Source organism: Andrographis paniculata, unplaced genomic scaffold (assembly GCF_009805555.1).
Source record: "Andrographis paniculata isolate CXL003 unplaced genomic scaffold, ASM980555v1 Contig69END, whole genome shotgun sequence".
Taxonomy (NCBI): Eukaryota; Viridiplantae; Streptophyta; class Magnoliopsida; order Lamiales; family Acanthaceae; genus Andrographis; species Andrographis paniculata.
Window position 1 is genome coordinate 7487529 of NW_026137605.1, and position 14410 is coordinate 7501938.

Here is a 14410-nt window from a genome sequence, read left to right on the forward strand (position 1 = left end):
ACATGAGATGAAGAGTTTGGATGCGTCCATCTTATAATAAATAAGTAAATAAATAAATATATATATATATATATTTTCCAATTTTAATGTTTACATATTTTTTATTTTTATCTATGTTTAATTTGAAGGTTACATTATCACTTACTGCTAATACTTCTTTATATTTATTCATCATTTTATCATCATTTTATTATACATTTATATTTAAAAGTACAGATAATTTGATCTTTGCACTATTATTAAAATTACTAATATTTCTTAATATGCTTGCAAAAATTATATATAATTTATAAAAATTATAATTAATATATATATATATATACATTCTTACAATATATATTATACTTATTCACGAAAATTAATAATTCAATATATAATCCAACAAATTTTTTTTAATAATAATGATGACACACTCTTTAGTTCAACCTTGCCGTCAACCCAAATTCAAACCAAAATCATACCTAAGCTTAACTAATTAATTAACTTGTTAGAATTTGTTACATAATCTTTTAACCCAATCTTGAGTTGGCTTTGAACGTGGGTTTATATGTGAGTTGGATTTATCTAATTTTGAGAGAGAACAATTGAATCTATGCTAAAATTTGACGTTGTCTTTATATTATTTTTTTTGTAATATATATTATTTACTTATAAAGTTAACATAAAATATTATTTTTTATATTTTTAATATAATTTTCTATACTTAATCTAAAAAATAGCTTCTATGAAAAAATACAAATAAACAAAACCCAATAAAATCACAAATCCCGGGATAACCCGACGGTGTTGGGGTTGGATGTGGATAATGGGTTCACATCACACGTAATTTGCTTAGTGTGACTTGCCTATCAAGCCTAGTTTGCAGGGAGTTTACCCGGCCGTGGGTTCCCCCCTTATAAATAATAATAATAAAAAAAAACTAAATTGAATTTATAAAAAACCACAAAAATCTCGAGAATCAGTAACCACGTTGCCAAAATTTTAAAAATTTAAAAATAACAAATAACAATAAAAATCCAATCTTTAGGGTACCAATTGCACGTCTGATCGTCCAAATTCTTCTTCTTGCAGTGAGTTCAAGATAAATCTTCAATTTCCATCAGCTACAATCCAAATCAATAAAAAATGAATAATAAAAATCCTAAAAGAATGATTATTTATTTATTTTTTTTACCCTTTTACAGATGGGGCATTTATCGCTCCTCTCCTGCCATGCAAGAATGCAACTCAGGTGGTAATGGTGCGAACATTTTGCTATTATCTTAGGATTTTCTTCGCTGTACCCTTAATTTCAAACATAACAATAATTTCAAATTACCAAAATTCGAACACAAAATATTATTATATGAATTGAATTTCATATTTAAATATCCGAGCAATGCATGCATACTTTAATTTATACCTTCAAAGCAGATCGGACAACTATCTTTATCGTCAGATGAATGATCTTCGTCGGAATTGTTATCTTTTGAACCAAATCGATGAAAAGAAATCAATATCGACTGATGAACTAACTCGGCATGTCTTTGTCTTTGCCTATATCTTTGTCTTTCTTCCTCATCTTCGGACGAGAACCATCTTGCTTCTTCCGGATAGGGCAAAGATCTCCCCTACATATATGTCCACGTTTTTACTATCGATATTATTTAAAATATGTATATTTTTTAGGCTTATTAGTGCCTTATGAACTTTTGCATTGACGTTATTTGAAAACTTAATAACAAATTATAAAACATAATACATATTATATAGAATTTTAATATATACTCTATAAACATCGACATACTTTATAGAAATAATAACACATTATAAAACATAATATACATTAAATAGAGTTGTAACATATACTCTATAAATATCTTACTTCTTCGACTTCGGACGAGAACCATCTTGCTTCTTCCGGATAGGAAGAAGATCTCTCCTGCATATTAAACTTATTAGTGCTATATGAATTTTTGCATTGATGTTATTTGAAAACTTAATAACAAATTATAAAACATAATATATATTATATAGAATTCTAATATATATTCTATAAACATCAACATACTTTATATAATTAATAACAAATTATAAAACATAATATATATTATATGGAGTTGTAACATGTACTCTATAATGTCTTACTTACTTTTCTATATCACTAGATTATAAATTAAATCAAATGAATAAGATTACCCTGTTGAAAAACCTGCTAATAACGCATCTTGGACACGAACAATCGCGACGGTTGGAAGTATTCAATGGCACATTATCTTGCGGGATACGAAAGCAAGAACAAACACAGCCCATCCTGCAAAATTTTTACAATATTCATCCAATTTCCACTAAAAAAATTACTATTTTTCTCTTAAAACATCTATTTTGATTCAATACCTTTCAAATTGTTAAATTGAAATGGATCAGAGAGAAATAAGATAATCGAAGAGAAATAAGATAGAAATTGAAATAAATTTAAGAAAAAGAAGATACAAATTGAAGAGAAAAAATATACCTGAAATTCTCTACTACCAAATTTATAGCAACCCTAAATATAAATTTATAACAAATATACCTGAAATTCTCTACTACCAAATTTATAGCGATCCTAAACATAAATTTATAACAAACCCAAATCCAAGTAATTGTAAAATTAAATTAATTAAATTTAGATTATTTTTCATATATATTATATCTATTATTTAATCTTTTAAAAAAAATAGTTTTTTCTATAAAAAGAAATATCGTAACAACCTTTACTTTTAATATTCAATATCTTATCTTTTATTCGAAATTTTATTTATAATTCAAATAATTAATCAAACCATATCTAAATTAATAAAAATTTTAAGTGCAGTTAGGTTAAATTTATGTTAATGGCTGTTGCCATCGGAAAGTCGCTTTTGCCTGCAGGCGCCGCCGACTGCAGAAATTTTCGATCCTTCTTCTTCTTACATTCAACCACGCCTGCTAACTGTTTTTTTATCTAGCCGGATACTTCTCCATTCGCCTCGGTAGTCCAACGAAAATTATCGGCAAGAGACTGCTGCAGTGAGTTATCAAATTAATGGCTGATCTAGGATTTTGAATTTGATAGGTTGATAATTAACATAATTAAAATTATATTAAAAATAATTATATACATAATTCTACCCTAAACCCTTCCATCGAATAGAATTCTGCAAGAAAATCGATTAGAGTAAAAAAAAGACATACACTATCATTAATTATTTACTTATCTCATTGAATTGAATCGAATCAGTCTTACACTCTATTTTTCAATGGAATAATTCATAAGTTTTATTAAAAAAATATAAATATATACAGAATTATATAATATATATTATCTACTCATAAAAAAATTAATCATTCATCACAAAATATTATTTTTTTATATTACAATACTTTAACTTTTAGTTGTTTTGATAAATTGTTACCTGATTCAATTAGTTAGTTTAACTAATTTATTCAATTAGCTGATTTGATTGGTTGATTCAATTAAATTTGACATTAATTGTTTAAACGTAAAATGACAATAGAGAATATTTATATATTTTTATTTTATAAATTTGAGAAAAATATTTTTATTAATAAACAATAATAATTTTTTTTATGAAATTGTGTAAAAGATAAAATAATAAATATTTCATATGTATATTTTTAATATGTTAATCATTGTTTATTAATTCTTAATATAAAATTTATATAATAAAAATATATATAAATAAATTAATAATATTTGTATTTTTTATTTGTTATAATTTTAATAAATTTATATATTTTACAAATAAAATAATTTATATGTAATAATTAATAATTAAAATTATTTTAAATTTATAAAAATAAAAATATAATTTAATAAATAGTTATATTATAAAAATATATTTATATGTATGAAATAAATAATTAATTTTTAAGAATAAATAAAAAATAAATAAAATTAAAGTGAATTTTCTTTCTAAAATTGCTGGCTATTAAATTAAATTTTTTGAATCTAAAAAACTTTTTTTTTTTTATTGGCGAAACATTTAAAAGCTATTTAATAAGCTCTTTCCCAAATACACCTTAATCATAAATCATTCTCTCTTAATTTGTAAAGATTTTTATTTTTATTTTTATTTATTTATTTATTTTTTCTTTAAAGGCCAAATTCAATTTATTTAAAATCTCAAATATAGACAACATGTGTGTTAACTTAAGAGGTTTTAATTTTGAATAATAAAATTTTGAATTGAAATAGTTGTTTGATGTAATTTTAAATATAATGTTTTGAATGTAAAATTATATTTTAGTGTAATAAAATAAATGAAAATTAAGTTTTTGATTCGATATTTTTGAGAAAAATAAAATTAGGAATAAAATCTTAAAAGTAAACATAGTCCAGTGGTTATAAATTGAAATCAAAATACAATATTAAGTGTAAGCTACTCATAACAGAAAACTCCGATGTTGCTCTGCGGTGGAGATGGAGGGCAACTGATGCGCTGGTGGAAGATACGGATAGAATTGAGTGTTTGAGACCAGCGGACACTGGTTGATTGCATGGCGGTGTCGATTTTGCGATTGTCGGTTTCTTTCCCTTCATATCACTACCTTCGATTTCGCAGAAAAATTAACTAACGATTTTGAGATAGAAAGTGAATCCAACGATTCTGGGTAGAGAGTAAATCAATTGGGTATAGAGTGAAGACCAAGTGAAATAGAAAAGAAGAAGTACTTACTACGGGTCTGCTTGCATTTGTGTTTGTTTTGTAAGATAATTTGAATAAATTTTTTTTTTTTTTATGCCAATTATGTAAAATTATTTAGAAAATATAAAAGTAATAAATACATATGATAAATTAATATTTTTATAAAAATATATAAAATTTTTATTAAAAAAAACACACTTTACATTCTTTTCAATTAAGAATTGATCTAAATAATTAGGTAAAATACAATCATTTATAAAAAATACTAATATATTGAATAATACTAATATAATTTAAGTTCAATAAAATTATATAAATAAAAATTATGAAACAAAAAATATAAATATACAATATAAATTTATTTTAGTCATAAAAATTTGTATTCAAATATTTAGATATAATTTTTAATATAAATGAGTACTTATTACTTTTAATTTTTTTTAATAATAATTATAAAAAAATAAATATAAATTTAAATAAAAAAAGATTAATATATAATTTTAATTATAAATATATTATTTTAATTATGTATGTTATGATTTTTAACTGAATTATTTTATTATATGCCTTGAAATAACGTAGACAGTGTGAATTGAACCCGGCCCATTAATCTGTTATGCATCCGTGTCTTAAACCATAGATAAACCCTAATTCTTGCGCTTCCGCCTGTAGCTAAGCAAGGGATCGGTGGTTGCAGGTTGAGACCAGTTTTTTGTTCGATTCGTGGAATTCAATTGAATTCAGGAATACCATCGAACGAATTTATTTACGGACATGGGGAAGAAATCAAGCGCTGAAGGTGGCAAGAAGAAGAAGAGTAAGAGCAAAATTAGAAGTAAGTTGAGCACTCTGAATGCGGAGTCGCGGAAAACCAAAGTTTCCAAGGAAAATCCTTTTGAGAGCATATGGTCGCGGAGGAAATTCGATGTCTTGGGCAAGAAACGCAAGGATGAAGAGCGACGCCGGGTTGGGCGCTCTCGCTCACTCGCCGTTCTCAAGGTATGCGTGAGATGCATTTGGCGATTGTTCCTCTCGTTTGGCTAGTGTAGTTTTCCATGAATAGGGATTGTATATATACAGGTGTTTAGAAAAGTGGTATTTTGTGTTGAATTTTTATGCTTGTGTAAACTCTATAGAAAATTTGATGTTTCCCTTTTCTTGTCCCTGATAGCCTTTACATAATTTCTTCGGGACTCATTGCATGCATTGTTAATTTGGATGCCGTAACTCTTACATTACTAAAGTTCTTTTGGATTTTTAAGGATATATATATATATATATATTTGGATTTTGTGCGTGTCTTGTGATATTTGAGTGTATTTGAACTTGAATATTATTGTGGTTGGAATGAATGCAGAGGCAAAATACTCTGCTGAAGGAATATCAACAGAGCACAAAGTCTTCTGTATTTCTGGATAAGAGAATTGGCGAGCAGAGTGAAGGACTTGGGGAGTTTGACAAGGCAATCATGAGGTCTCAGCGTGAACGGCAGGTGATCTGATTATATCTTCTAAATTGTCTCTGATGTTATGGGTTTCCATTTTTTTTTGTAATTTCAAAAGAACATTTACTCCATACTGATCTACCAGCTGGAACAATTAATATAGCTAAGTTCATGCTAATTAAAAAACATCAGAAATCATATGATACTCATGAAGAACCTGAGTCACTGAAAAAGAACAATCCTTGAAGCATCAATACTGTTAGTTTTGGTATATAGGTGTCAGATGTCTTTACTAAATTATGTTGTACTCCTGCTGGTGTAATCAGTTGAAATTGAAGAAGAAAAGCAAGTTCAATCTGTCTGATGGAGAAGATGACTTTGAGTTTCCAGACAATGGTTATCCTGTGAGGGATGATTTTGAAGATGAAGAAACATTGGATGAGGATGAGGATGGCGAGTTTTCTGTCGCTGGGAGTAAGTTTTCTCCTCAAATTTGTAGATTTCCTCTCTTTTGTTTCTATTTATTTGACTTTTTAGTAGCTTCAAGCTTCTTGTTGAGTAGGTTTTGGGTCAATGTGAAAGGATATTTGTTTAAGGCATGTTGCAAAGAAAACACAACAGAATTTTGTTAATTGAAGCTGAGAAGTTCATTGATCCTGTCTTTGGAGGCAGGATATATACAATTCGTTTCTCCTGTGAATTTAATTGAAACTACATATTATCTTCATATTTCCATCAATTTAATTTATTTTTAAAAATTTATTAAGTATTTTGAAGATGTATTTAATACTTGAGCTTATTGTTCTCATAAATACAAAAACTTTCAAGAGTTCTTTATCCCTATAGAGTACATAACAGTTAAGCAGATACATTCACGTCAGGGTCTATTAAGAGCTGTTTATGCCGGTTTGTCAACAGTGAGATTATATCAAACTTATAGCCTGTTTTGATTGGTGGTAAATGTTGGGTTAAATAATCCAATAATCTATCATTTTCCCTCATGTTATTTGTTCTTGTATTAGTTTTCTTTTACAAGGAACTATGTGTGTGTGATTGAATGGGGATAATCATATATGCTTCTTTACTGTGCAGAAAATATTAACTTACAGCAACTAAATTACAATGAAGCACAAGATGGTGAAAAGTCAGGTTCAGAAGGAGTTGAACGTGTGAGATTCATTTATTTTTTTGATGTTGCACTGCTTAATACCTGCTATCCATCGTTATTTATTTATTTATTTATTTTTTATACATTTGTACCAAACCATCGATAAACCATCGATCTTTTATTGTTTAATAGAAAGAGAGATGATTCCCCTTTTTCCTTTTTTTGGTTTTTTTTTTCGTTATCATGTTGGAGGAATAGTCTTTTGTAAATTTGCGTGCATAATGATGTATAAAAATGTTGAGGGTGAGTGGTTAAGCTTTTATTTCATTGTTTCACCTGTAGTACTTATTGTATCCTTATAAAGTCCAATCCCTCAGTTCATTCTTGACTACTTTCTTACTTTTACTACAGAGGCCTAAGAGCAAGAAAGAAGTAATGGAGGATATTATTTCAAAAAGTAAGTTCTTCAAGGTATGTGTGTGGGCGTTTTCTTTCCCCTTTTAAAATGCAATAGGTCATTTGCTAATGATAGTCTCTGACTGCTCCTTGGTTTTGTCTTGTGGATGCCTATCAGGCTCAAAAAGCTAATGAGAAGGAAGAAAATGAAAAACTTGTTGAACAGCTCGATAAGGATTTCATGTCCTTAGTTCAGTCTGAGGCCCTCCTTTCACTGACACAACCAGATAAAATGAAAGCTATTAAAGCTCTGGTTAATCCCGGCATGCCAAATACTGTAGAAGTGGAAGCACACAGTGCTCAGAACAATGTGTCTCTTCCACAGGTACTGCATGCTCTTATTATTACAGTAACTAATATATTCATGTTTTCAGAAAGACTATTAAGGAAATCTACTATTTCCTCTATATTTTGCATGGTTTTCCTTGTAGTGCACTATGCTTCTAGAATCATGTATGATGAATGTTGTTCCATCCAAAGCAGGTCTTTAATTTTTGTGGGAATTTATGCAGGAAAAATATGATCAATATGATAAACTAGTTAGTGAAATGGCACTTGATATGAGGGCTCGACCATCAGACAGGACAAAAACACCTGAGGAGTTGGCTCAGGAGGAGAAAGATCACCTAGAACACATGGAGGTATATATCTATTAGTGCTTGAACTATAAAAGGAAAAGACTCAAATTGTGTAAATAAGAATTTGGAGAAAGTTCTCATCTGTATTTTGTTTCAGGAGGAACGCCTAAAAAGGATGCATGCAGCTGATGATTCCAGCGATGAAGATGGCAATACTTCTGAAGATGATGAGAAGCAGATTACACATATTTCTGGGGACGATCTGGGTGACTCCTTCTCTCATGTTGACAAGTCAACATCTAAAGTTGGCTGGATTGAGGAGATCCTGAGAAGAGAAAATACTAATAATCTTGAGGGTGAAGATACTGAGAGTTCCGGTGAATCAGAGGTTGATGGTGAAGATGAGGGTGGTGATGATGATGATGACAAGGAAGATGAGGAGCATGACGAATTTGATGAGGAAAATGTTGAAGATAAGGTGCCCCACTCTCTCAGGGACTGGGAACAAAGTGATGACGATTATAGTGAAATTAATTTGAAGGAGGAAGAAGATGCTGGTGAGGCAAGTGATGATACTGATAAGCACGTGGGAGTACCAGACCTGAAAAATATGCAACAGAGTAAAAAGAAACAAAAAGATGGTGCTGATTGCAAAGTGAAGACTAAGGTTAAAAAAGATTTGGATAGGAAAGGAGAGCTTCCCTACACAATCGAAGCGCCAAAAGATTTTAAAGGGCTTACTGATAGGTTTGACAATCTTTCGGATGATCAAATTGTGGAGGCAATAAGGCGAATTCGAACATTCAATGCAGTCTCCATAGCTGCAGAGAATCGAAGAAAGATGCAAGTATGACATCTTATATTGGTTTTGTGATTTTATTATTTGTTTATTTTTACTATATCTATTTGTAATAGGTGGTTTGATTAATTTCCAGGTGTTCTATGGTTTGCTACTGCAATATTTTGCTGTTTTGGCAAACAAAAAGCCGTTAAAATTCAAGTTGCTCAATATGCTTACCAAGCCACTAATAGAAATGAGTGCTGAAACACCGTACTTCGCAGCCCTTTGTGCTCGCCAGCGGTTGTTTAGTACCCACAAACAGTTTTGTCTGTGTATTAAAGATACAGGTACGCCATAATAAGTGTCAAAAGGTTCTTAACCCATTTTAAACACTGTACATTCCTTTACACAATTTTGTTACAGTGTAAGAATGGAATATATGTTGATGACGAACGAAAGCAACATGACTCAAGAGCTTTTGGTTTATTGAGATTGTCAGCTCATTTTCATTCTTACATTTTGATTCACCATCAACAATAGGTAAAACTTGCTGGCCTTCTGTGAAGACTCTGTTTCTCTTGCGATTGTGGTCCTTGATCTTCCCTTGCTCTGATTTCCGTCATGCTGTCACGACTCCTGCAATCTTGTTAATGTCTGAATACATCATGCGGTGTCCTGCGACTTCTGGCCGAGACATTGCGATCGGTTCCTTCTTGTGTTCTATGTTGCTTTGTGTGAGTGTTTCTTTCACATTCTTCTTCACAGATTCTACTTGGTCATTTGCATTCTCTTCTGAATCTACTGTTCCATATGATAAATTATTGCAGGTCTGCAGACAATCCAAGAAGTATTGTCCTGAGGCTATTTCTTTCATAGTTGCAGTTCTTTTGGCAGCTCAATCTGACAAACAAAAACTTGAAGCCTCACAGGTCCTTTCCATGCTCCCAATTATTCTCTTGTACACTTTTATCTTCTGAAATTAACTGTAAGTATATCTTATGTTGCACCCAGGTGTTTGGGTAAAGATTTGACTAATTGGTGTTTGCTATGATGCAGTTATATCATCTTATGGAACTAAAAGCACTGCATCCATTGCTCCATTTTCAAGGGCAAGTTAAAGAGATTAAAACATTAGACTTTCTAACATTGATGAATTCCCCAGATGATTCTCCTTACTTTACCTCCGACGATTTCAGGTCAGGACTTAACTTTATGGTTCTATCTTTTGCATGAACCTTAGATGACCTAGTGCATGACTTCTTGTATAAAAGATTATTTTGCAAAGCTCTGTGTTTACTTGTATTTTTTTCCCATTTCCGCACTATTCTATTGATAGTGAACTCAACATGTATTTACTTCTGAATATCACTTCCGATCCATTTCACTTTAGATATTTCAAAGCCCAAAACAACTGAAAACAAAACCAAAATACAACTAAACATATCCAAGTTTGAGTCTTATCAGTTTTGGATCTTTAACTTTTATATTGATGTATCTGACGTTTTTAGTTTACCACAATTTATATGCACTGTAATTTCTCTACTTTTGTACAGGGCAAGCATACTTCTTGCAATTATCAAGAACCTAAAAGGATTTGTCAACATTTATGAGGAACTCAAATCCTTCCCGGAGATATTTTTGCCGGTTTCGAAAATATTACAGGAGCTAGCCAAAGAAGATCATATGCCTGATGCTTTAAAGAATGAAATTGAAGATGCTGTTGAATATATTGAGAATAAATCTAAGGAGCACCACTTCCTGCGACAGCCACTACGAATTCGAAAGCCAAAGGTTATTAAAACAGCAGTTCCTAAGTTCGAGGATAAGTGAGTCATCATTCAATTTACTTTCCAAGTCTTCCTTAATCTGCCTAGAGAAGCTAAGCTGTTAAGTTCACTTATGGTAACTTGAATTAATCTGGCAGCTTTGTTAAGGGAAGAGATTATGATCCAGACCGCGAACGAGCAGAGAGGAAAAAATTAAAGAAACATTTAAAACAGGAGGCTAAGGGTGCAGTACGTGAATTACGAAAAGATAATTACTTCTTGTCAGAGGTGAAGGAAAAGGATAAGGCACGAATGGAGGAAGAACGAGCCGAGCAGTATGGAAGGCATAAAGCATTCCTCCAAGAGCAGGAGCACGCTTATAAATCCGGACAGTTAGGAAAAGGCAAGAAGAGAAAGAAGTGATATTGCTTCGGGTAATTAACTTCTTTCCATTACTTAGACATGAGCTGCGCCCATGTGTATTCTTAGATTTTAGTTATAATACACATTGTTGATAAGTTTTCACCTGTTGCTATTTTATGGACTATTTTCTGATTAGTGATGAATGTTATTGCAGACATATTTATGGGTGGTGGTGGTGTGGATTCATCATATGTTCATGCGTCGGAGAAAAATGAAACTGAGTTGACCAAGAAACCTGTCTCTAACAGGATTCAATCCTGTTTTATTGATTTGTATTGTAAGATGCTAAAATTTGTTGCAATTATATTATTCTTTCTGTGCCATTCAAATCCACAATGACAGGAGTATTGAAGCAAAATTAAATGCAATATAAAACATCAACAGGTCACTTTGCAAACAGCCTGTTTTAAGGCTTCTTGGCTGTTCTTCTCCAGCCATTCACAGCTTTGGTATTATTTTGATTTTGTATAGCATTATGAACTGTTTGTCTTTTCCTGCTATTTAATTCTCTGGAGGATAACTGGAATGCCATGCTGCGGACGAATTGTGAAAGCCTGTATTGGAGAGTGGATGTAAGTTGTTGACACGATCAGTTTGTAGCGCAAGAGAATCATGGAAACTGCAATTTTTGTCTCTGCAGTTGCAAAGTTCAAGCCAACACAGATCCTAGGCCCGAACCCAAATGGAATGAATGCAGCTGCGTTTCCATTGCAGGCCTTCACAACCGCTTCTTTGAATCGCTCTGGTCTGAAAAGGTGAGCTTCTGCTCCCCAAATTTTGGGATCATGATGAATTGCCAATTGTGAGATACCAATCTTAGTTTCAGGAATTAGTGATAATTTCCCAAGTTTTGTTTGCTTATCAACTCTTCTTTTAATTTCAGGAATTGGTGGATATAATCTCAGCGATTCTTGAATGATCAGGTTCATCTGCATGGAATCCGAAGCACAGAATATGTTGAGATGAGTAAAATTGTGTGGTTAAAGAAATTTGATTTTGGGGGGATCAGTTCTCACAATTTTCATCCTCGAAATTCCTTCTGGATCAGGTTTCTGGCCTGCAAACAGTTCAGTCACCTCTTTCCTTGCTCTTTCTTGCCATTCTTGATGGACTGAAAGCAGAAGAATTGTCCAGCTGAGTAACGAAGTTAATGTTTCATGCCCAGCAAAATAGAATGTCTTGCATTCGTCGACTATATCTTCCACTGATATTTTCATGCTTTCCTCTGTGTCTCGATTTACTTCCAAAAGCTTCCCCAGAAAATCAGGTCTGCTTCCTTGTTCTGTTTCTTTCTTCTTTATCATCTGAAAAATGCGATCTCGGATTCCTTGTTGAAGCTTGTCTGATTCTATTTCGTCTTTATCTGGCAGGAATCGGCTGCAAGAGTTGAAAATGATGCCCAGTATGGAACACTGTTATTGCTGAAGTAAGTTTCTTGATAGTGAGATCTAAACCACTGATATGAATTATGAATTGGTTTCTTGTTAGAACCCGGACGCAGTTGCTTCTCGATTATCTCATTTTGAATATACAACTGAATCATAGTGTGTAGGCAGAATTAGGTTATAGTGTGAGCTAGTTGGAGAATACCTGATACCGGGAAACCTGATTTTGTTATGATTTCTTGTGAGGATCAGTGTGAGCTGCATCAACATGTCAAATATGTTCTTCCCTTCTGTGTAACTGCTGCCAAAAGCTGTCCTGGAAATTATTTCCGATGTTAGGATTCTAAACTCTTCCAAAACCTCAATCTCTTTATCTTCATACTCCTTCCATTTCTCAAGCATTGTCTCCACACTCGCCACCATTTCAGGAATCATACTCTGTTCACAAAACATTTGTACCTCTAAAATTTTAATTTAGGCTTTGTTTCAAGTGATCTGATGTATTTTTTTAAATGACAGGGCGGCGGATCCTACCTTGAGACTCTTTCCATTGAAGAAGCTGTCTGCGATTTTCCGCATCTTCATCCACTTTTTACCTTCTGACGATGAGAGCCCGTCTCCTAATAGCTTCTTACTGTATCCTTGGAGAACTAATTTAGTGTAGTGGCCATCCCTGTTGGTTAAAACTTCTTTAATAAGGTCTGCTTCTGTGGTGACCAGTTCAGGGGTCGAACCATACCAGAAGAGGAAGATTGTGCCTACGAGAAAATAATCTTAGCAATGGAGACAAGATCGAAAAGGATGGATGCAATGAGTCGGCTCACCATAGAGTCGGGTCCATGTGTGCAAGTGAGGCTGGATTCGGGGAAATATGTCGTGCGATATGCCATCCATGGCTTTCGCCGTGCTCTCTCTTCTCATGCTGACGATCTCCTTTGTGTTCCCGTGCAGGAATCTGTAAGAAGGCCCGTTGACGCCTTGCGAATTCATCGCGGCCTGCACGCGGATCACATCCAGCCATAGTTTCTTTAGTGATCCGAGGGCGAGTAACAGGAGACAGATGATCGGAAGGCTGAGGAGGAGGAGGAGCAATATCGCCATTTCAATTCAACAGAGTGCTGTGGAAGTCCACGACGAGTCATGGCAGACATCTTATAATTAAGCAGGTACTGAATAAACAAATCTTGTGACCCATTGGGACCATAGAACCAAACCCACCCGTGATGGTCTCACTAGACAATAATTGGTAAGAGTCGAAAGGTTCTGATATATAATATAATCGAAATAGTGGCACTTGATGGTAATGTTAAGTTTCTATATTATTCGTATGGAGTATTTGTGCCATCGGATGCCGATGCTGATTGAATCATTACTGAATTATGCTGAATGCCTAAAGATATAATATTTTAAAATTTGTAATAATACTGTGTGCTCGTGTGTATTGATGTGATTTAGTATGTCTTCTTTGTTCATGCGATGAATTTTTATTATATTAATATACATAGTGTGCACGGTATGTAATGAGCCTGTCTTTTTATTAATTTCAAATTAAATAAATATTTTTTAATTAAATTCTCTATTATTTTTTCAATAGTTCAAAAATATGTTTAAATATTAGTATTAATTTTGGGATCATATTACAAACAATGAGTCTCTGAGCATAAGAATCACCCCCAAAGATTAGGATAACAGTGGGTTCTGATGATTTTACTTTTCAACCGATGAAATGAAGGTACAAATTATATACAACCGAAAACAAAAAACAAACTGCCTAAAATAAGGAAATGGGCCAGACCAAA

At 32.2% G+C, this 14410-nt stretch overlaps 2 protein-coding genes and 1 long non-coding RNA gene across 3 annotated transcripts; 1 reads left to right on the plus strand and 2 right to left on the minus strand.

Annotated features, from left to right (window-relative positions):
* Positions 1-980: 980 nt before the first annotated feature.
* LOC127263529 (uncharacterized) lies at positions 981-2290 on the minus strand. The gene is made up of 5 exons (XR_007841494.1): positions 2179-2290; positions 1865-1921; positions 1403-1610; positions 1175-1284; positions 981-1103 (listed from the first exon to the last, which is right to left on the minus strand). It is a non-coding gene; the product is annotated as an uncharacterized LOC127263529 (long non-coding RNA).
* Positions 2291-5303: 3013 nt separating this feature from the next.
* On the plus strand, positions 5304-11549 carry LOC127263530 (uncharacterized). The gene is made up of 15 exons (XM_051292609.1): positions 5304-5669; positions 6028-6162; positions 6441-6588; positions 7207-7283; positions 7634-7693; positions 7797-8003; positions 8191-8319; positions 8414-9103; positions 9192-9384; positions 9578-9771; positions 9865-9966; positions 10094-10233; positions 10591-10863; positions 10962-11237; positions 11381-11549. Exons 1-14 carry the CDS (start codon positions 5445-5447, stop codon positions 11224-11226), a joined length of 2838 nt encoding a protein of 945 aa, XP_051148566.1. The 5' UTR covers positions 5304-5444; the 3' UTR covers positions 11227-11237; positions 11381-11549.
* Positions 11550-11718: 169 nt separating this feature from the next.
* LOC127263531 (cytochrome P450 CYP749A22-like) lies at positions 11719-13995 on the minus strand. Its single transcript, XM_051292610.1, has 5 exons — positions 13436-13995; positions 13146-13369; positions 12817-13049; positions 12243-12603; positions 11719-12155 (listed from the first exon to the last, which is right to left on the minus strand). The coding sequence occupies exons 1-5, from the start codon at positions 13710-13712 to the stop codon at positions 11724-11726; spliced, it is 1527 nt and encodes a 508-aa protein (XP_051148567.1). The 5' UTR covers positions 13713-13995; the 3' UTR covers positions 11719-11723.
* Positions 13996-14410: the final 415 nt, after the last annotated feature.